Source organism: Mixophyes fleayi, chromosome 3, assembly GCF_038048845.1.
Source record: "Mixophyes fleayi isolate aMixFle1 chromosome 3, aMixFle1.hap1, whole genome shotgun sequence".
Classification (NCBI taxonomy): Eukaryota; Metazoa; Chordata; class Amphibia; order Anura; family Limnodynastidae; genus Mixophyes; species Mixophyes fleayi.
In genome coordinates, this window is record NC_134404.1 from 294,462,802 (window position 1) to 294,487,372 (window position 24,571).

General features: G+C 38.4%; 1 protein-coding gene across 2 annotated transcripts in view; it reads left to right on the plus strand.

Moving 5' to 3' along the window:
* Positions 1-20,041, plus strand: part of KIZ (kizuna centrosomal protein) — a 100,599-nt gene extending 80,558 nt beyond the window's left edge. The window contains exons 12-15 of one of the 2 annotated variants that reach the window (XR_012689777.1): positions 1,042-1,138; positions 12,173-12,243; positions 18,309-18,617; positions 19,596-19,681. Coding sequence is in view for 1 of the 2 variants with exons in the window: in XM_075203835.1 (XP_075059936.1) it covers positions 1,042-1,138; positions 12,173-12,243; positions 19,596-19,699 (272 nt within the window). In the remaining variant the exon portion in view is untranslated. Of the gene's footprint in view, positions 1-1,041; positions 1,139-12,172; positions 12,244-18,308; positions 18,618-19,595 lie in introns of both variants that reach the window. The other variant, XM_075203835.1, reaches the window with a different exon arrangement.
* Positions 20,042-24,571: the final 4,530 nt, after the last annotated feature.

Sequence of the window (24,571 nt, forward strand, 5' to 3'; positions counted from 1 at the left end):
GTGTAATTGACAAATGGACACTGATGGCCATCCTGTAATCAGCACGGTGTGGGAAGATGCACGGTTCACCGGTCACTATTTTACCTTTTATGATTAAATACTATATATATGATGTACATATCATTCTTATTCAGAAATGCTTTCCTGGTTATATCGTCTGTTTTCTGCTGGCATTGTGTAAGCCAATGAGAAGGAGGAGACAGATTTTGGTTTTTTTTAATAGGAAATATATCCCCTGTCAGTTTAACTTTAGGGGAGAATAGAAAATGCTGATTTCCAGGGACAGTCCCAGGTTTTCAAGATTTGTCCCAGTAGCTATCCCTGTTTTTTCACTGTTCACCAATAGCACAACAACATTCCCCTCTTCCTGTATGTTAGATGCTGTTCCTAACATCTGTTGTTATTTTTTGAACTTTAAAAGCTAAATTTTACTGAAATGGATTATTTAAAATGCCCTATTATAACAGTCAGTAAATATGACATGGTGGTAATTGTAGTGCGCCAAGGTCCGTCTGTGCGGATGCACTGTCTCAGCAGCAATGTTTTTCCAGAAAGTATTACATATTAATTATTTATTTGTTATGATTTAAATTGTTGGCAACTATGACAATGTGTTTACAAAAGAAGCTTATACCATCTCAATAGCTTTCTGTTGTATTCATCTCAAGTTTACTGTATTAATAAAGATGATTGGTTACTACATATAATTTTCCACACATCTTGTCGTCGTTGTTACATTCATATGGGGTGTGTGATTATTGTGTCAATAATTATTTGACTTTATAAAAACAGCAATAAATGCTATTTCTACACATACAAATCAGTGCAATCATTTCGATTTCAGAACAATTCATGTTTTAATTTTTTTTTTTTTTTGTAATAAGAAATAATTGACCAATACATTTAATTGCTATTTGCTATGGCTAATGACTACAACTAGTTTTGCTATTAATTGTTCTGGGCTTGTTGTCGGTGTAACTTTAATATGGAACAGATCCATTATACTTTGGTTCATTACACAATATTGTTGTTTTATAACAGGATTAACATCTGGCAACACTAATCTCAGAAGAGTGACAGGGGACAATCTGAGTTCAGAAGGTACCTTATCCTCATACGAACCAAGTCCTGTACACAGGTAAAACAGACGTATGCAATAAAATCATCTATAATTAATACTGTTTTAGTTCCTAATTGGAAAAAGAAAATCTAACGTATCTGGTTAACTTTTGAATGCTTTTGGTTGATTTTTTCACAAAGCCCAGGTATTGTTGTGCAGCTGTTGTCTTCTCATTTTAAGGCTCAATTGACATCCCAGTGAACCTCAAATTAGCCTGTACAGCTGCTCGCCGTAGGGCTACTTAGAGAACAGACAATGGCAGTTGTCAGGCAGAGAGCGGACATAATGCAGCAAGAGTCTTGAAGAAATAAAGTGGCGTATTTCTTCTTGTTAATATTGATAGAATGTAAACTAAGCTTCACTCAATGCCATTTAATGTTTTACTGAGAAACAGACTTCTAGAACACATTGCGTCCAACTTGGCAGTCGCTGTTTGTAACTATTGTTCATTTATTTAATTAAACCCACCTCCTAGGTATTTCTACAGGATGCTGAAAAGACAGTTTTTGTAATTTTGTTTCCCCCATTTTTTTTTTAATTTTTTTTTTTTTAAAGAAGTTGCATAAAAGTAACTGGGTAAAAAACACATTATACCATTAAACTGAAACTGCATTAAATAGTAAAATGAGTTGGGGAGGTTTATGAATACAGTTTTTTAAACAAAAATATATATTGTACAGTTCTAGTGAGATCTGTATTAGTAAATATATCTATATGTAAATATATACATGGATCTGTATATGTACATATATATCTAAAGACAGACATATACATGCAGCACTGTAGTTACTACAAAACAATTAACATATAGGAACAGTTTTATCTATCTTTCTGCCTTCTCTGTCTATCTATTTACTCCTATCTATTTGTCTCATGTCTTTCCTGTCTGTCTGCCCTGTCTGTCTGCCCTGTCTGTCTGCCCTGTCTGTCTGCCCTGTCTGTCTGCCCTGTCTGTCTGCCCTGTCTGTCTGCCCTGTCTGTCTGTCCTGTCTGTCAGTCCATCATATATATGTCTATCTAGCTGTCTCATATGTATCTAGTGCTCTCCTGTCAGTCTATGGCTGGCTACACACTACAGAAAATTTCTCCTGATGCAATATTGTTAACGATTTTACCAGTGACTGAAAATAAAAAAAATTGTCCCGATCAGCATGCCCATTCATGTGTACACGCTTAACATGTTTTATAAGATTTACTTTCAGCTCTGTGTTCTTCATCTGTCACAGCCATTGGCTGAAAAGATTATGACTCTGCACACTCCAGTCGTGAGTGCATACACACTGCAGGATTGGAACAACATCGTTCCATCATTGAACAAGATTTTTAGTTCTGTTTAAATCAAATTAAAAAACACGATGTTCTTTGGAACAATAATCATTCATGGTTGGAGCATGCACAATTATGCAATATCGGGCTGAACCTTCGTTTACCGTGTGATTGGCCCGATAATCGTTTGAAAACCCTGTAGTGTGTACCCAGCTTTTCTCTATCTTATTCGAAGGGGTCTATCTGCCCATCACATAGTGTCCTATTTGCCTGTTGCCATGAAGGGGTGTACTTGGTCTGCAACAATGTTTAGGTAGGTGGTATGTTTCAAAGTAACATCCACATGAATGCCAGGTCCCAAGGTTTCCAAGCTGAACATTGTCCAGAACATCACACTGCCTATGCCGGCTTGCCTTCTTCCCATAGTGTATCCTGGTGCCATCTCTTCCTTAGATAAACAACAAACATGCACCCGGCCATCCACATGATGTAAAAGAAAAAGTAATTCATCAGACCAAGCCATCTTCTTATATTGATCCATGGTCCAGTTCTGTCCCATTGTAGGCACTTTCATCAGCATGGGCACTCTGACAGCCCCATATGCAGCAAGCTGTGATACATTGTGTGTTCTGATACCTTTCTATCCCAGCCATCTATCCCTACTTATATTGCTCCATGGTCTAGGTCTTGCTCTCACATGCCCATTGTAGGTGCTTTCAGCGGTGGACAGGGGTTAGCATGAGCACTCTGATCGGTCTTCGGCTACACATCCCCATACGCAGCAAGCGCCTATATAAATACTTGATACATAAGGTAGAGAAATAATCTTGATAGCTGTTGGTTGGAAAAAGTCATTGGCGACGAGCATTGTTGTGCAGTTTCTGGTGGGATAGTAAATGTGGAAATGAGGACCAACAGCAGAAAGTGGAGACCTGAAATTATATATTGTGGCTGTGGCTGCTATTGCCAAATCACTGATATCAAATATCTATATTTCTCATATCTATCTCTCTGTGTGTTTATCTATCTATCCATCCATCTACCTGTCTCTCTGTGTCTCATTTCTCTCTGACTCACATCTATCACACAAGCGCAACATCACAATTTATTTTGAAACGTAGAAAGATAATTTTCGTCAAATGTCTGGTATCATTATTAGTAATTTTATACATCCAGCACAACCTTTCCAAATGTCTTTAAACTAAATTTGAAACCTAATATTCCATTTGATTTCTGTGCAATAGGAATTTCAGTGATAGAATAGCGTTTCTCCTCTAAAAACAACATAAACCAACTAGTAGATTTACTAAAACTTCTAAAAAGGAAAAGCCGAGCTATTTCCGATAGCAACCAATCAGATTCTAGCTAGTAGCTAGTACATTGTAAATAATTATAGCTGGTATCTGATTGCTGTGGGCAACACCTCCACTTTGCCTTTTTAGAAGCTTTAGTGAATCTACCTTCAACCTCTTCATAGACAACAATGGCAACAGGTTAAGACATTGGTTCTTTAAAGAAAATATTTTGTGGGAATATTTTAACATAATTTTTGTAACCCTATTGCAGGGGTGGGCAAACCTGTCCTCAAGGGCCATATCCAGTTCATGTTTTTAGGATTTCTTTAATCATGTACAGCTGAGTTAATCTATTTGGCTGGGTCAGTAATTATCCCACCTGTTTCTACAGACAGAAATCCTAAAAACATGAACTGGATATGGCCCTTGAGGACAGGTTTGTCCACCCCTGCCCTATTGTGTACTACCAACTGATTAAACTGTTTATTCATCATATTTTAAAATTATTATATTGTACAAATCCCATATATCCTTTTTATTATGGTTTAAATAATGATATCCCCTGATTTGTAGACACAACGTCAATGAACTAAAAGAAAATAAATTACTGATTATAATCTGAGCCCTAGATCTCGCAGGCATTAATTTGTTCCTGATTGGAATATGTTAAGAATCCCAGGGTTACAGACTAAGCAAAACTAAGAGACTTAGAGATGAACAGATAGACAAGAACTACAATATTGCTTTAGAATATTTGTATCCATATGTGTATATATTAAATGTGTCCCTTTAACAGTAAATTTAAAATATTTGTACTGTACTTTGGTGAAGTCCGTTACTATATTTTTTAACATTATATTACACTAAAAGAAATAAATATCCCATTTTGCATTTATAGAAGACAGTTGAGTACTGCTACTTGAAGACAGAAATCTTTCTATTAAGTGAGCATTGTAATGCTCACAGATCCAGAACACTACATTAATTATTACTGATCTTTGCCACTTAATTAATGGACTTTCCAGATGAAATGAGATAGCAGCAGTACAATGTGCAAGTCATAGGCACTCGGCAAAGCACATAAAATGTTGATCTGTAGTCACAGCAATCCTCTGTTGAATACAGCGATATATTTATCTGCGGCAATTATTTCTCTGTACTAGCCTAAAACGTTGACTATAGAGCCTCCATTATTTTAACTCGCTTTTTTCCTCCTCCTTTCGCTGATCCACATAAATTATGCGTAGTCATAAACAACTACACCATTAGGCAGAATACACTTGCCAGAGTCAATGAGTCTCATGTATGAGCAGCATCAAAAGGAAATCCAGCAGTAGTCAATGAAAACTATGATCAGGAGACATGTAATTGCAGGAAATATAAGAAGCCATTTATTAATAATGCTCTGATCATCAGTTTATCCTGTTAAACTATTGAAATCTGAACTATTGTCTTATACATAGGCTGGATTATGCTTTTTATAGTCTTCATTTGGTTCACATTAAAAATCTTAGTGTATTTTTTTTATTTTTATATCTCATTAATGCAAAATAGTTCTGATAATTGAATTAAACATATTAATTATTCAAGTCGGTTCTATAATGTGTATATATAAACTTTACACTGGTATCTTCCATTATGAATGCTACAATAAGAAAATTGTATGAATTCTTATATATTCTAATTTACACCTTTGATTTATTCATTTGGTTTTTAAGGTATTTTGTAACCTAAGAAAGTGCACTTGTACACTCAAGTACATGTGATGACATTATACACTGTTGTACAATATGTGATGACATTATACACTGTTGTACAATATACAGTAACATTATACACTGTTGTACAATATACAATGACATTATACATAGTTGTACAATATACGATGACATTATACATAGTTGTACAATATACAATGACATTATACATAGTTGTACAATATACGATGACATTATACATAGTTGTACAATAAACGATGACATCATACATAGTTGTACAATATACAATGACATTATACATAGTTGTACAATATACGATGACATCATACATAGTTGTACAATATACGATGACATTATACATAGTTGTACAATATACGATGACATTATACACTGTTGTACAATATGTGATAACATTATACATTGTTGTACAGTATATGATGACATTATACACTGGTGTACAGTATATAATGACATTATACACTGGTGTACAGTGTGCGGTGACCGGTATACACTGGTGTACAGTGTGCGGTATACACTGGTGTACAGTGACCGGTATACACTGGTGTACAGTGTGCGGTATACACTGGTGTACAGTGTGCGGTATACACTGGTGTACAGTGTGCGGTATACACTGGTGTACAGTGTGCGGTATACACTGGTGTACAGTGTGCGGTGACCGGTATACACTGGTGTACAGTGTGCGGTATACACTGGTGTACAGTGTGCGGTGACCGGTATACACTGGTGTACAGTAGATTGGGGTTGGGGGTAATAGAGACTGTTATGAAGAAACAACTTATATACTATGTCCAATATGTGTAATGTGATGACGACTGACATCAGTAAGTCCAGGATACCCTATTGTTTCAATATTTGATTTTCAGAGCCTCATGCTAATTTACCCCATACTTATTATAGTTCTGTAATCACTACTGTCAAATAGGGCCACAAGTATATTAAAATATGTTCCCAGGCCACCACATTGTCCATCTATCTCAATTTCAGCTCTGGAAATGTTGTTTCAATCTGTTAATGTTAGGATTAACAGCTGCCCATCAGAAATATTGTCTGCCAATATTTATGATTGTGTAGCCTATCAAGTCATTAGGAACAAGTGACATCACTGAGGCAATGAGCACAAAAGACCTCATGCCTCAGTTCATGGCGAATTTGATGATGGACCGCAATCTTATGATTGGAATTTGGTTCAGCCCACCTAATAGCTACCTGGAGCGTGTGTAGGTAATGGGTCATTTTAACTTGATTTATAATCAGGTTATAATGTTATGCTATTCTATATTTTTTGGGGGGTAAATATCAGATAATTTTCTTACATGGAATCAACACTCTTTTTACAAATGAATGCTGTGAACATTTGAGTCTTGGGGGTATATTAACTAAACTGCTGGTATGAAAAAGTGGAGCTGTTGCCTATAGCAACCAATCATATTCTAGTTATCATTTATTCAGTACATTCTACAAAATGACAGCAAGAATCTGATTGGTTGCTATGGGCAACCTCTCCCCTTCTCCAAACCCGCAGTTTAGTAAATATCCCCCTGGTGTTTGAACTATGACTGGTGTCATTTTTTTATGCATGTTACAAAAAATAAAGTTGGTCTTAATTCTGCAAGTGTTTTAAAACATCTTCATGTTGAGCCAATATATGTCTTTTACCTTCTAATAAAGCTAATACTTTATCTCAAATTTTTTTTCTCACCATGTGGACACCATTTTTCTGATTCTCCTTTATTTTAACTGGTTTTGTCTGTACTTCGCCCTTATCTCTCCTCTGCTGCTGGTCTCCCTCCTCTTGGAAATATTCTTTTTTTATTTTGCATGCTGAACATAAACAGATGACAACCTGATGACCTTCTAGTATGTGTATACTAGGTATTTGAACGGTAGAGTTTATTTTGCTTTTCTCTCCGTTCTTTGTAATGCATCTCGTCCTTACTTGGAGAACCGCATAGCACGGTTCTTGTTACCATTGAAGTTTATTTCCCTAACAGCTGAGGGATAATAGTCTGTTTTTATTTTACGTTTAGTAGCAACACATGGTTGGGCGTACTTGACATCAGTCTTGTAAGGGAGAGATTAAGCTAGCGAAACATAGAGAGAAGCTTGGTGCTGACAGGAAGCAGGGAGCTCAGGTGCTCACTTATTTTTGATTGACAGGCAGCGAAAATTCTTCTAGGCTTACTTTTAAAGATTCCACTTAGGGCAGTCACTTCTTGTGCTTTATTGCTTTTACAAGTGGTCTCAAAACCCAGTACTTGAAAATAAACATAACAGTGCCGTTACTGCTATGGTACTTTTTTAAAAAAGTCGTCTTTGCTCTGTTTTGTCAGCGAGCTGATGGGTGACATCAAAGCAGACCCTGCTGGACCTAAATTAAAAAAAAAAAAAAATGGCTGCTTCTGATGTCCTGGAGACAATAATTATGATGTGCCAGTTAAGTCCAAACTACAGCTGAGGGATTTTACTTTAAAGCAGAGGATTGGGGCGAAAAAAAAAATGCATTTATAGCTCTTTGTCTGCCACCTCATTATGTGTGGGTCTGATTCATTAAGTAATTGGTTTGCAGTTGTTTACATGAGTGTTAGGGCCTTCTATTCAGAAGCCTTTGAGAGATACATTGTGCAAATGTTGCATGTTATGAATGCCGAATGAGGGGCAGGGGGCCAGTCTTATTGGCTAAACACTGTACTCTGTTGAAAAGCAAGAGAAAGGGATTGGGTTCTGCTTTGCATAGCAATGACTCTGCCTTAATAAGCTTTACAGATTAATACACACAAGCTATAAAAGATGCAAAGAGATACTCTTAGCACATTTAAACATGCTCATTTCACTATTGTGGTAGTGGAGACTGAAAGAATCGAGTTCTTTCATATTCATTTTTTTTTTCACCCCCCCAAAGCAATGTCTAGAGGACAAAACTTAATAGAATCCGATGTTTATTGTATTATAAATCAAGGGACATAGCAAGATCTGCAACAGTTTATTATTAAAGATTCATTCAATGTAAATCTTTTTCTGCTATTGTATTTCCTATAGCAAAATCATTTTGTGGTTGAATGGGGATAAAAGGCATAATGTGCAAAGAAGTGAGTCTTAATAGGACGCTGCTCTCTGAGTAAAGACCACTTGTTCCTCTTTGTGCATGAGAACTTGCCAGTTTCCTCCTCTCCACTATGCCCTGTTCTGCCTTCCACCATTAAATTGCATTCTGTTTCTTTCCCATAAAACATTTTGTATGAAACAACATAAATGCAACAGTGAAACACTTGCCCCCAAGTTCAACAAAAAACGCGCAAAGCAATATAATCCTTTTGTGCAATAAATATAATGTATGACTAATGTTAGCTGTGTTGAAACTGTTCTTTAGTGACTTCTGCGGATTAAGGCTGATTTCCTTGAAGCTCGGACGAACAGGCCATGTATGTGTGTGGCATTTCTTTCTCTGTGTAGTTATGAAACAAGCCAGAGGAGGTCGCTCTGATTCTAGGTACTGAGCTATTGTACCAGAGTACTGGGTTGTAGCAATAATATGTGTGTGTGCATATAAAGAGATTTATTACGACGTAATTCTATGTGCTATAACTTTCTTATTTATGATACTTATTTGGTAGATACATAATCTTGTATATTAAACACAATTTATTGTTGTTTTTTATATTTTTTTTTATGCTATTTTTCTACCTTTTAGGACTAATACCCACTGACATTTTACTAGTTCTTGTAATGCTAATACAACTGCATATGAAATGCAAACTTTTTTAATTTGTATGTTTGCTGCAGGTTTCCTGTTTTTGTTTTGTTTTTAACCTAAAACATGGAACAAAGTGCAGTTAAAAAGCACCAGTGGGTATGAGCCCTTATGTGGTTAAGGAAGATTTGAGCTAGTTTGTGATTCAAGGTTTTACAATAGTTTAGCTATTTAAAAAAAAAAATCATCCTTCATTATAGTCCATTACATGATCTAAAATACACAAATATATTATTATTAGTGTTAAGGGATAGGAGATAATTACCCATGCAGTGGCAACAAAAAGTATTTGCATTTACATGTTTTGTTTTAAAGAGCACAACAGTGCTCCTAACACAACAGGGCACCTAACCCACTCCTGGGTTATTTGAATGCACTGCTAAGGCGCACACACTACAGAGATTTTCTACCAATGTGTTATCTATAACGATTTTATCAAAGACTGATGGGGGAAAAAAAAGTCCTCATCAGCAGCTGATTCATGTGTACACACTATACATGTTTTACAAGATTTACCTTCAGGTCTGTGCTCTTCATCTGTCATAACCATTGGCTAAAAAGACTCTGTAAACTCTATGGAGATCCTGATGGTGATACGCACTGCAGAATTGGAACGACATCGTTCCATCTCTGAATTAGACTTTGAAGTAAGTTTGAAAATCTCAATCAACGATTTCATGTGCTTTGGACAATAATCGTTTCAGGGTACACACTACTGTGATATTGGGCCAATCATTCGATTATTGTCTGATTGGCCCGATAATCTGTTAAACACTGTAGTGTGTACCTAGCTTTAGATTAATAAATATATAAATTTTCTTCTGCATCCCTCTGTTAAGCCATAAAGGAATCTACAATAACATTATCTGATTTGTGAAAATCTTTCTGTTTTGTAATTCATAAAAATGACCATTAGATGGCAGTAATATATATATATTTTCCCACAGTAGTGTGTGCTGCATTATTAGTAATGCATATGCAAACACTATGCATATGCAGACTCTTGAATTTAGCTAGAACTTCTAAAATCAATATACCACAACAAAATCCAATTGTGCTTTATTTCCCCAGTCTACAAAGCGGTCATGTGTGACCTAGTTTAAAAACAGGTGCTTGGGACACTTTAATAATGAGAACGCAGACATATTGGAAGCAGCTAGGTAGTTATATTCCAGTACTGTAAGTGTTCTTGATTTGTCAGAGTAAAATGTGGGTTGAGGAGGTATCGGTTATAGGTTCTGGTTTACATAAGACTAGTTAGCCAGCAGGCTAGTTAGAGCTGAGTTGTTTACCTTAGATAGCCATAATGTATGTTCTGTATTATAATTATCATTTGTAAAGCATCAACATATTACTCAGCTCTGTACATTTAAAAGGGCATGATACAAATTCCTTACAAGGACATCAAACAGTATATAAGAATGCCCCTGCCTTAATAAGCTTGCAATCTAAGAGGTGTGAGGAACACTTCATATATATTGTAGGGAAAGTGTACATGACTACTGTAAGGCAGAAGTATTATCCGCACCAGTATCGGTGACTGGCATATTTGTGTAGCTGCCAGTGGTGTGGCATGGTTGAAATGAGAGACTGTGGGAGATGGAGACTTGAAATTAGAAGTTGTGGCACCAACTGCTGCCACCAAGGAGGCCACAGAGGTCACCAGAGAAGTAGCTTGATCATTAACAGTCCTTTTCAGTCCTGTTTTTATATCACAGATAGAATTATTTTGCCCTGTGACAGAGGAAGGTTGTCAGGTGGGGTTGGGTACGGTTTCCCGATGTTGGGTATTCCGACACCCAATACCACTACAAAAGAAGACCAAAGCGGGTATTGAATAAACTTATTACAACATACACTTACCTTCTCCCCGGCGCAGGACATCCCCGGAGGCGCTGCTCTGCGACTGCTGTAAATTCTGAAGAGGCTGGATGCCGGCGCTGCATTGTCACATTTAGCGTCATAATGCAGCGCCGGCATCCAGCCTCTTCGGATTTTACAGCAGTTACAGTAGATACCCTCTTCGGTCGTCTTTTGTAGTGGTATCGGGTGTCTGTATCCCAGCATCAGGATACCGATTACCACCGGTCAGGTGTGTATTTTCACCCAGTCTGGTATCTTCTTGTCAGTTAGGGTTAAACTATGGATTGGACAAGCTTGTATTAAGCCCCGTAGATGGCTCCCAGCAATCTGAGTGGTGGACAGTGCCAGCCATTCAATAAACAGATTGGAAGGTCCTAACATGCTGATTGGTGAATGGCCTACGCTATCCTGCAGTCAGAGTGCTGGAAGCCATATAATGGGTATGTTAGCTTCTTGGCACCGCCCAAATTTCCTCTTGAGGGGGTTTGCTTTGTATAGTGGTTTGGCCACTTGGTAGTAGTCAACAGCAAGCAGGGTTTTGTATAGTAGTGTGTCTGTCTGTCTGTCTGTCTGTGTATGTTATGGAATTTAGACTGTAAGCCCCAATGGGGCAGGGACTGATGTGAGTGAGTTCTCTGTACAGCGCTGCAGAATAAGTGGCGATATATAAATAGATGGTAGTAATAATAATAATAATGGATGCTCTTTGCATTGTATGTTTGCCTCCAAGATGATCTCTGTATTGTATATCTGTCAATAGGATACTGTTTGTATTGTGTATTTGTCAATAAGATGTTTTCTGTATTCTATATTGGTCACTACAGTGCTTTCTGATTTGTAATTTGGAAAAGAGAAATTTTATCTGTATTGTATAAAGGTTATTTAAAATGCTCTCTAAAATGCTCTTTTCCCTATGTTTAATTGGCTTTGGAAAATCAAGCCCACGGGGTTTTGGCAACACTTGTATTTCTGTTGTGGTACCTTGCTAGAAGAGCCCGGGACACTTAATGTGTTTGCCAGAAAGAGAGACTAATGTATTTAATAAAGGTCACAGGATGGCATGCACAAACAAATAAATTCATCAGGAGATTAAAACCTCAGTTAAGCCACCTCAAAAAACTATTTTTATTTTTCTTCACAGAAAAGAAAATGAAATTTCAATGCCAACAAATATGATGTCTACAAAAGGGCCAACTCACATTAAGTCTAAAGGTGAGTATTTTCTTGAACTACTTAAAAATACTGGTACATGGAAAAATTATTCTGAAAGTAATTGCGTAGAAGCAGGGCCGGACTGAGACTAAAAATCAGCCCTGGCATTTAAAGCACACAGGCCCACCTGTTGTGGGCTTCATGCACTATATTGTTGCACACTGATGCTGGTGTAGTGTGCATTGCTGGGGCAGTACAACATGATGTAGTATGAGTGTGTGTGTGTGGGGGGGGGGGGGTATTTATTTCTCCTAATGACCAGCAAACTTACATTATTAGTACCCAAATTACATCAATAAATACCATAACAATACATTATTTGCATAAAAATTACAGCAGTAAATAACCCCCCCACACACACTCATACTACATCAATACCCACCTACATTACAGCAACCAGCATCACTCCCACATTACAGCAACCGTCGTCAACCCCACATTACAGCAACCAGAATTACCCTCCCCCCCCCACATTACAGCAACCGTCATCACCCCCCACATTACAGCAATACCCTCTCCTACTTATTAGCAATACTAAGCCCCAAACACACTACAACATTGCCACCACCACGCCACCCCATACTACAGCAATACCACCAATTATATAGGCGCCACTGTAGGAAACCAATGTTTTGCTTTTTTCAAATCTCCCACAAAATAGCAACAACAGAATACTTGCACACATATAGGTAACAGGTACCCTTTTCCCTCAATTAAATAGTAATGGCAGAATTTTCATGAATCACTCCACATGAAATAAAACTCTAACAAATATATCAGAAAAAACATAACTATTGAACGATCATTTGAACCCACACGGCCACATTAAAAGTATTTCCATCTACAGCAAAATGTCAGAGAAAAATATTTTTTTTACTACAGTAACTGGATATGCGTCTTTTCTATTCATTTTAAATAACACAGTATATAAATTAATGGTGGTAAAGGAGGTGGGTGAGAGATAATTGGATGTGATCCATCAGTTTGTTTAGATAGGAAACATTTAGATAATTTACCTGGAGACGTCTACCCCCTTGACTCACAGGCAGGGCCAACAAGATGAATTTTGGGCCCGATACAGCAACTTCTTTGGGCTCCCGTCATATTCAACAATGAGAGACTTGCCTTTGACAGAAGTTCATATTATGCCACACTGTAGTGCCCCCAGTTCATATTATGCCACATAATATTACCCTCAATTCATATTTGGCCATGCAGTAGTGCCCACAAATCATATTATGGCATAGTAGTGCCCCCAAATCATATTATGCCACAACAGTGCCCACAAATCATATTATGCCACAATAGTGCCCACAAATTACATTATGCCATACAGTAGTGCCCCCAAATAACAGTATGCCATACAGTAGTGCCCCCAAATAACAGTATGTCATAGTAGTGCCCCAAATCAATAGTAGTGACCAGACAAAAACTCATTCACAAATAAAAATTGGTACAGCATATCAGATACTGAGAGTGCAAGTCCCAGGAGCAGCTTAATACCCCATTTACAATGCAAAGAAAAATAGATATATTGACACAATCACGGATAAAATGTATGACAAGCAGCGTTTTTTCCTCTTAATTAAAAATCTCTGTACAGATAAATATGCAAGAAACATTACAGCGCAATAATGAGCAATACATAGTGTTTTAAACATCATTAGATACACAGTAGTACCCCCAGTTCAAGAAAGGATGGTGAAAAACACATTGGACACGAGAAAATAGATGAACTTACCTGATTATGGCATCCTGTGTTCTGTTCTCCTACTGGCCACGCTGGGCGAGGAGTGATCAGCAGCTGTCAGCTCACACAGGCAGTCGGGACAGAGGGCAGTGGTCGAAGTGGAAATTTGTTGTTTTTTTTTTTTAAACACTTGTCCCCTCTGTGCATTCCCATTCTTCATTACTACTTGTGTTTTATGATGGCTGCATCCCTGACATTCCCATTTTTAAGATGTCTCTCCCTTTACACTCTCTTTTAGCTATGCCCCTGCACCATATTCTCCTTTGTCCCTCTCACCTCTCTTCCAGCACCCCTTTTCCCCCTGTCTCTTACCCCTCTTCCTGCACCCCCTTACCCACTGGCTCTGTCACCCCTGTTCCAGCACCCCTTTCCCCCTTGTCTCTCTGTCCTCGTCCTGCACTCCCTTCCTCCCTGGCTCTGTTGCACTCCTCACTCTAAGAAAGTTTCCTCACAGCAGTTACAACCAGTGGTAAAGAAAATATTCAACCAGATATTTAATATTCAAATAAACAACTAGTCTGTCATGGCAATAGTGTTTCTGGGATACGTCTCAAGACCCCTGGGGCTAACTGTGGCAGGGGTGTAGTGGAAAATGGGAGGCCGGATGAATGCCTTGCTCATAGAGCTTGCTCTAATCCTGTATACTGGAAGTTAGGAGGAGGAATGCTGGACCTGACTTTGTACTGAAATAAATGCCTGGAATCTGGAGCTGATGGACTGGAACCTGCACGAAGGAACAGGGGGGACCTGAACCCACGACCAGAGGCTCGGTACCTCCAAGAACTCAGAGACTCAGGCAAATATAGTACCACAACTGGGACTGGGAAGACTCAAAACTCAGGCAAAGGATATACAGGGGTGGCAACCTCCTGAACAGACAAAGCCGGGAACTGTCCCTGGACAACTCAGAACCTGATTTAGGCCTGGAACTGGAAGTCGGTACCCAGAGACTCAAAAATGGCTCCAGAAGAATGACTCAGAACCACAACCTACTACCCCAGATAGCCAGTAGGAGAGACGGGAATAGATTGATGAGGAGGATACACATAGAAGATAACAGCTGGAATCTGTAGACAAGCTGGTTATTTATTCCTTCATTCTATAAAAGTATTTATTTCAGCAGGCAGAATAAAGCTGAATTCAAACAGAGGGTTAATGGTTTGCAATTCATATAACAGCAACAAGATAAAGGTAAATTCACACAGAAGGTTAATGGTTTGCAGTCCATATAACAGCAACAAGATAAAGGTAAATTCACACAGAGGGTTAATGGTTTGCAGTCCATATAACAGCATACACAATGAAGCTAAACTCACTCAGAGAGTTATTGGTGGAAATCCATAGAACAGCAAACAGGGTGAAGCTGAATTCACACGAAGGATAATTGTTGAGATCTGTGTACAGCAGACAGGATTGAAGCAGCAGCAACCAACAGCAACTGTGGGAGTCTGGAACCAGAAACTAAGAAAGTGTTGCACTGGCAATTTGCTGAGTGTAGGAGGAGACTCGTATAGTCTGCAGAGGAAGCCAATTGGTTGACGAGATAAGGGGGTAAATGTATTATGCGCCGGTTTTTTCATCTCGCGGGAGATCGGCGACTTTGCATGTAAAATTTAATGCGGCGCTGGCTTGTAAAGGCAAGCTGGCATGTAAACAGGATTAAGACCCCGATTCGTGACTAGTCATAGAAAATTTAGAAAGAGAATAATAGAATTCCAAAGCTCCTGCTCTGCGCCAGCTCACAAGTGTCTTCCGCTCTGCTCTTTTGAGACCAGAGTGTGGGATCTGAGGGGGAGCAGGAGGACTTGGAGAGTTGGGGTCGATTCTGCCCCCTTCACCCCCAGACTCTATCGACCGCACCCACCGTATTTACCCCTCTGGCCCTGAATATAATTTTTAGGTATAGTACATAATAGTTGAATGAGGTTTTAACAGCTCTGTAATTCTGCTGCAAGATCTAGATCCCCAAACACTTTGACAAAAACCAAGCTGTACCAAATAGAAGTAGGGAACTGTTTAATAGGTCCACAGTCCAATGTATTCCATGTGCCTCATATGTTCAATGCAAGCTGTTGGGCAATTGGAGTGAAGGAGCCTCAACTATTTTTTATATATTTTATCAGCAGTGAAGAATCATCTTTGTTACTTAATATTTAACCCAAATCCACTACAAAGGAATCTAACAAGATATTTATTGAATCTCAACAGATAATTATGATAGTTAAGGGATTTGGAACTCTTTTAGATTGCTTCAAGCTAAATATTTTGAACCAGGTTATAATTGGGACTCTGTGGAAGAAGTTGCGTTTCATTTGATGGAAATTTAAAATTTCATATAGCTGATCTGAGTAGAGATTCCAGATAACTATAGATGATAATAAGGGTAGTGCACAAGAAAGGGGGCCATCGAGCCTTGTCGGAAAGGTGCCCTTCGGAGTGATCATGTCGGGGTAAGTGTTGTCGTGGTAGTCAGCATTAATATGCTGACTACCACTGCTTGGCAGAAAAATGTCATGCATGATACAGAATTGTTAAGGAAATTACTTGAAACATTCATAGGTGTTCACATTGTTATGACATTGAAGACATTTTAAACATGTAAGCATCTTCACTGGCAAGGTTTTAAAAATATTAAAGCCATTTTAACATATTAAGATCTTTTAGGAGCATGCAGGTGTAAAATGAAACACTCATGTTACCAATAGTTCCTTTTTTGGCACAGTTATGGCTATAATTCCAATTAGGAAATGGACACCAAAAGTATTCTGTGATAGTTCGGCCTGTTTCAATGACATTGCAAGCAGAGTGACATTAGCTGGTTTGCCAAGGTCATTTTATTTTTCCCACAAGCCATATCTGAGACCTATTGTTTCTGAATACCTTCATGCCATTATGCCTCTTATACTAGTTATGGACAGTAGATGTAGAGGATTCACATGACCACAAATACATAGTTATGGTAATGATTATGAAATTATCCCCTGTATATACCTAAATACTTTTTAAAGGGTGTTATATGTCTTTATTCAGAGAATAACATGAGACATGTGGTTTAATGTTGTACCCTGTCCATTACTATTTTGTGAATAGCACATTCCCAAACTTTAATAACATAATCAACTAGTTCTCCTGAATAGGGATGCCAAAATGTTTATTTTATGGTATGGCACAATTATAGGGCATAGAATCAAAATGGAAATAGGTTTTTTTTGTTTTGGTTTTTTTATTGTAGCGACTTTTAGATCCAGGATAGCCTGAATCTGGTAAGTGCTGATGGGTGTGGGAGACATGAGAATGATCTCCCCTACATCTTGCTGGCATTTCTTACACTCTGGGAAAATTCCTGATCATAATTGTGATGCATCAGTATTTGCCACCATGTCATTAACAACTAGGTTCCTGGTTTGTAAACATCGGCTAGGAATAAAGCCCACACATGGCTGACATACACCGATCAGCCACAACATTAAAACCACTGACAAGTGACGTGAATAACTTTGATTATCTTGTTACACTGGCACCTGTCAAGGGGTGGGGTATATTAGGCAGCTATGATCAGTCAGTTCTTGAAGTTGATGTGTTGGAAGCAGGAAAAATGTGAAAGTGTAAGGATCTGAGTGACTTTGACAAGGGCCAAATTGTGATGGCTAGACAACTGGGTCAGATCATCTCCAAAATGGCAGGACTTGTGGGGTGTTCCCGGTATGCAGTGATAAGTAACTCCCAAAAGAGGTCGAAGGAAGGACAACAGATGAACCGGTGACAGGATCATGGGCGCCTAATGCTCACTGTTGTGAATAGGAAGCCTAGCCCGTCTGATCCATTCCCACAGAAGAGCTAATGTAGCACAAATTGCAGAAAAAGTTAATGCTGGCTGGGATAGAAAGGTTTCAGAACACACAATGCTTGCTGCATATGGGGCTGTATAGCCACAGACCAGTCAGAGTGCCCATGCTGATCCCTGTCCCCAACCGAAAGGGCCTACAATGGGCCAGAACTGGACCATGGAGCAATATAATAAGATGGCTTGGACTGATGAATTATATTTTCCTTTATGTAATTTGGATGGCTGGGGGTGTGTGTGTGTGTGTGTGTGTGTGTGTGTGTGTGTGTGTGTCGTCTACCTGAGGAAGAGATGGCACCAGGATGCACTATGGGAAGAAGGTGACGGCAGTGTGATGCTCTGGGCAATGTTCTGATGAGAAACCTTGGGTCCTGACATTCATATGGATGTTCTTTGATACGTACCACTTACCTAAACATTGTTGCAGACCAAGTACACATCTTCATGGTAACTGTTAATTGCCTCTTTCAGGAGGATAATGTGGCCTCCCACACTGCAAAAAATGTTCAGGAATGTTTTGAGGAACACGACAGAGAGGTCTAAGTGTTGACTTGGCCTCCAAATTCCCCAGATCTCAATCCAATCGAGCATCTGTGGGCTGTGCTGGAAAAAAAAGCCCGAGCCATGGAGGCCCCACCTCACAACTTCCAGGACTTAAAGGATCTGCTGCTAATATCTTGGTGTCAGATACCACAGGACACCTTCAGAGGTCTTGTGTAACTCTTGTCTCAGTGGGTCAGAACTGTTTTGGTGGCACAAGGAGGACCTACTCAATATTAGGCAAGTGGTTTTAATGTTGTGGCTGATCGGTGTATATGTACTGATAGTGTGTTGCGATGTCTGGATAATTGGGAATAAATACACTCAATATACAGTTCCTTTACAGGATTATTGAATTATTACCAGGGAGAAACCCATTTAATACAGAACACACTACATTTTTGGTATTCTTTCAGTATCTTTGCTTTGTCTATGGCAATAGGATTTACTACTGATAAATAATAGTAATGTAATAGTGGAAATGGTCACATAATGCTAACCTATGACTTCATGCTTTGTATTTTTTTAGAGCACCTCGTGTTTATACAATATTGCAAGCGTAAAAAAGGCTTTTGGATCTTATTTTCTGAATGATATCCGTCCCTGGACTCCATTGTGCCTATGATCCTGGCATTTCTGTCTATAATTAACAATTTTAAATCCTTAGAAAGTTAAACTCCATAAATATAATGTAATGCGTATGTATCATGGGTATCCAAGGGCAGTAACATTTCATATTATCCTGCCCTAATTGTAAAGGACACTGTTCCTTTGTTAGCAGCTCAGTGGTATTCCCTGTAATCTCAGTGGGATAATGTGCAGCTATCTAAGTGACATGCTCCCTTGTATTGTATTCAGCAGTTTCCTGATTATTTTCCAATTCCTACAAGTGTGACCTTACAACACATCAGTTTGCTTTCACAAGGTAATTCACCGCTTGTTTAGGTGAGAAGATGCCTGTGAAAACGTTGTGTGTTTAGTATAGTTTGACCATGTTTTATTGTATAGCAATTAAATAGCACTATCTGACCATATTTATGCTGCCAGTAATTTCACTGTTTCATATATGAACCATATCTGCAAAAATAAGTTTATCTTTTTCATATAATCTCTAATTATAATAATTTTGGGGCTCTTTTCCATTTGTGTACGAGTATTATAAATATATGAAGTTGAGGTTTTTTTTTTTTTGTTCATTTTCATGTCTTTTTTTCCCAGCTTTCTGGGGTGAATCTGAAGACAGCAGCTCAGATATTGAAGCCATATTAAGACCTCCAACTCACAATGTTGATGGTGATGATTTTGATGACTTCTTTGATTAGAATATAAAATCATCCATAATTCATGATTAGAGAGATCTGCCATTATTATTATGAAGGACATGATGGATACAGCAGCGGACTTTAACTATTGAAGCATCTGCCCTGGAAGGGGCTTGAACCACAGGCCCCCACCAAATACATTTTTCATACTTTGCAATAAAAGTCAAGAGTGTTTATCAAGTTCTTTGGAAATTACAGTTAGCTCCTCACATGAACTCCTGTCAAGGTCTTACTTGCAACATAGAGTATGAATGGGAACGGTGTGGGCCCACACAAAGCCCTGCCTATCAGTCCAAATATCCTCCTTATAACGTGAAAACCAAATAAAATAAACTGTTTAAAGTGTCTGTATAATTGTTGGAAAAGGGGCTATACTTTTGGATAGCAAACATGCTCAACAGCGAGTAAGATGCCAGGTTTTAGACTAATGCAAGCAAGTTATTTAGAAGTTCCTCTTTCAAATTATGTGGCTCAGTAGTAGATATGTTTGATGATCAAATGTCATCACCAAAAAATAATACCCTACACTACAGAAAACATTAAGTGGCTGCTGTGACAGTGAAAGGGGAGGGGTGTTGTAATGCCCAGATCTCCCCCTATCTTGGCTTCAAGGAACTATGGGGACCCTTCTTTGGAAAGAGGATCATCCCCTCTTTCAAGTGATGTGTTGCCTTGGTACTTATTGACTCGTGATCACCAGGCAATAGCACCCTACACTAATTTTTAATGCCCAGATTAACCTCATGGCTCTGATAAACTCAGGGGTACCCTCATTTTTAATGCGATAGGTTGTCTATTTTCAAAAACTGGGCTACGAATAGTATATCTACACGTTATGCATTTCATTCAAGGCAGTGCAAACTAGAAAAAAAATGCATTATTTGAGTGCAGATTACATCATCATTTATTTATTTGGTGCCAGTATATTCTGTAATGCTTTACAATTGGAAACAAGCAATAAAACAATACTGGATAATACATACAGAGAAGTAAGAGGGCCCTGCTTACAATTTATAGGACAATGGGAGTTTGATACATGAGGTTAAGTGCTACATATTGCACATTGGACCTGCCAGATTGCAAAGGTAAAAAGTGTTTGGTGCACTATACAATCCAGTCACACAGCAATGGTGGTCAGGGGGTCAGAGTGTTGTGGTCATGTTTGAACTGTGTATAGGATGATAATAGGGTACCTTTGGGTGGTTAAGAGAGTGGGAGAGTGGTTAATGAATAATATTAACTTGCCTGAAGAGGTGGGTTTTCAGAGAACACTTGAAGGTTTGAAGACTAGAGGAAAGTCTTATTGTGTGAGGGAGGGAATTCCACAAAGTGGGTGTAGCCCAAAAAAAATCCTGTAACCGGAAATAGGAGCAAGTAATGAGTGTGGACGAGAGAAGCAGATCTTGTGAAGAACGGAGGTGTCAGGTTGGGAGATATTTTGAGACAAGTGAAGAAATATATGTTGGGGCAGTTTTGTTGACAGCCTTGTATGTTAGTAGAAGTATTTTTTATATTGAATCCATTAATAAGCAGGTAGCCAATGTAGAGACTGACAGACTGGACCAGCAGTGGAAGAACGATTTGCAAATCTGATTTGGGGAAGGACAGTAAGGATGGTGTTGGAATAGTCAATGCAGTAGATGAGTGCATGAAATGTTTGCAAATTCTTTTGTGCGATAAGTGCATATTCTGGAAATGTTTTTTTTAGATGTATGTAACAGGATGTAGGTATAGATTGTATGTGGGGAACAAATGATAGGTCTAAGTCAAAGATCACACCTAGGCATCGAGCTTGTGGGGTAGGATTTAGTGTCATGTCGGCAGAAAAAGAAATATAAGGAAGGGAACTTTTTTTTGTCTGGTGGGAAAATTATTATCTACTTGTGAAAGATTAAGTTTGATTTGACGAGAGGACATCTAAGATGAGATGGCAGAAAAACAGTCAGTAACGCAGGTGGTGAGAGATCAGGAGAGGATAGATAAATATGTGCATGATCTGCATAGAGATGATACTGAAATCCAAATGAGGTTTAGTTTTGCAAGAGTAGTGGTACAGATCGAGAAGAGCAGAGGACCTAGGACTGGGCCTTGTAATACTCCAACTTATACCCCATTCATACTGCACCAAAATCCCGGGTTTTTGCCAGGGCGAGCTCAAACGACCCGGGTCTTGGTGCAGTATGAATGGTACAAGTCAAAAATCCCGGGTCTAAAAACCCGGGTCTTCAACCCGGGATTTATTGAGGGGTAATTCCCGGGTCGGACCCGGGTTGCCTGCACTATGAATGGTGCAACCCGGGTTTTTCAACCCGGGTTGCACAGAAAACAAGCTGATTGGCTGTCTGCCTGTCTCTATATTAAATCTAACAGTTAATAAGAACTGTTCTTATTGCTCTAAACAAATTCACTGTCTGTTTAGAAGAGATAGATTGCTTGGCTGGGTTGACCCCTTAGATACCAGTGTGTGAAGTGTTAACTGTGTAGCTACCAGAGCACAGAGTGTGCACAATTGAGCAATTAAGTCATAGGTTTGTTATAGAGAAAAAAAACAGTCCCCTTTCAATGACATCACCATTTTTCAGCCAATGAAAACTGCTGTGGTGATGACTCCCACAAATTGCCAGGGCACAGACTTGTGCAGTATGAATGGGGTCAACCCGGGAAATTCCCGGGTCCGAGGTGCAGTATGAATGGTGTTTCTGAGCTGGGACGCTCCGAGCCCCGGCAAAAACCCGGCTTGAAAAACCCGGGATATTGCCAGGGCGGCAGTATGAAAGCGGTATAATGATACAGAAAGGAGGTGGATCCTGAGAAGCTAACACTGAAAGTGCAATTCGGTAGCTGGTATGAGAAGCAGGATGCAATAATGTCCTGAAGACCTAGGGATTGAAGCTCTTTGTATGAAAAGACAGTGGTCAACAGTGTCGAAAGCAGCAGACCTTCCAGAGACCCAGGACAATTAAAAGCCAGTAATGGCCTTTAAATTTAGCAGTGATCAAATCATCGACAACCTTAGTCAATGCAGTCTCTGTGGAGTGTTGGGCATTAAAGCCAGACTGAAGAGGATCCAATAGGTTGTGTGAGGAAGAAAGCGTGTGAGTGTAGACAATTTTATTATGAAAACCTCTGAATCCTGTTTTTTGGAAAGATGAATTGATGTCTAAGCAAGAACCACAAAATATTGGTGTTTCAAAGTATTGTTTAAAAAGAATACACATTTAGTTCACTTTCTTGCAATTTCTCAGGAGGTATTTTGTTAAAATTGAAAGTCTTTTTTTAAAAAACAAACAACAACAAAGTATAATTTGTGTGGGTACTGCATAAACAAATCACAGGAATTGATGGTGGAATGAGACCAGCCCACAACGTGCCAAAACAGGCTCTGCAGAAGGGTGATAAGAGCAGCGAAGCTTTTACTAAGTAGTCATTGTGGCAAATTGTATTCTACAGATCTTCCAGAAGCCCGTTATTTGTGCATAGTGATCATACTGCCAATGATTAATTGTATCGAAACACCTTTCATTCAATATTACTGTGGATTTCCTTATTCACCAGCTGATAATATGGAGCTCTGCTTTTAATGTTGCTGTGAACATATAATTAGAAAGTTACATGCCAGTTTCTTAATATATGGGAGGAAAAAACTGAACAATCTTTTGTGACATCTGTGTATTCATATGTGATCACTCTATTTTATATTTGATTTCTTATAAGCATACCACTGTTTCTATTATAATATGTAGTGTGTTATAATGTTGATAAATAGGCTGTGAGCAGACATGTAATTTATCTTACAGTTTTAAGTTCTGAAATTATAGATCCAATTTTTTTGAAATTGCCCTGTTAATATATTATCTGTTTCCCTTTTTTATTTTTACTATGCAATACAATTTCAGCTCTCCTATTTTTTTCTCTTAGTATTTTTCTCAATTTTTCTCATCTTGAATTTTTAGGAAATTATCCTAATTCTGTGCCTCACGCCTCAGTTATGTCACTGGTTCCTAGTGTATTGATAAGTTAAATTATCATAAGTATGGGTTGAGCTGACAAAATGAAAGTAGGTAATTTGCTGCCTCCAATGTGTGTGAGCAATGACTCTTTGTAGAAAACATATTTTCGTTTCAAGCAAACAATACTTATTTATGCAGTGAAGTATGTAATAAAGGTGTATGTGAACATGCCTTCTCTTATTTTTATTGTCACTTGCCATGGCAGCACTGGCCACACTGGTCTCAACAGAACCACACAAAAATATGCACAATTACGAATATTAGCAAAAAAGATCATCTAAATAAAAACACTAATAGAAATTTCGCTGACTAAATCATAGCAGTTATGTCGTATCAATAATGTGGCAGGGGATGAAAAATATACCCTTTAATTTGTAGGTGTAATGTCCTGTAAATGTCCAATAAAACATTGGGGTAGTTCATCCAGTTTAATGAAACCTCATTTCTTTGTGTGTATATACATATATATGTGTATATATGTGTGTTTATATACATATATATGTGTATGTATCGGATCAATATCAAAAACATAATAAATCAATATCACAGACATAATATATATCATATGGCCATGAATCTACAGGGACCACTTCATATATAATTTAGCTCCATGGTATCATTCAAGCCAAAAGGCGACAACGTTCTGAGCTTAAATATCCAGTAAGCTCACGCTTGCATAAGTTATTAAATCTATCACCTCCTCTCTTTGTATTGTCAACCTGTTCTATAGCTTTAATTTTTACATCCTTCGAATCACCATTTTGGCATCTGTTGATATGCTCAGAGACTGTGTATTTTTACACCCTTAATAATATTACTATGTCTATGTTCCAGAAATCGTAAATACAATGGTCTGATGGTA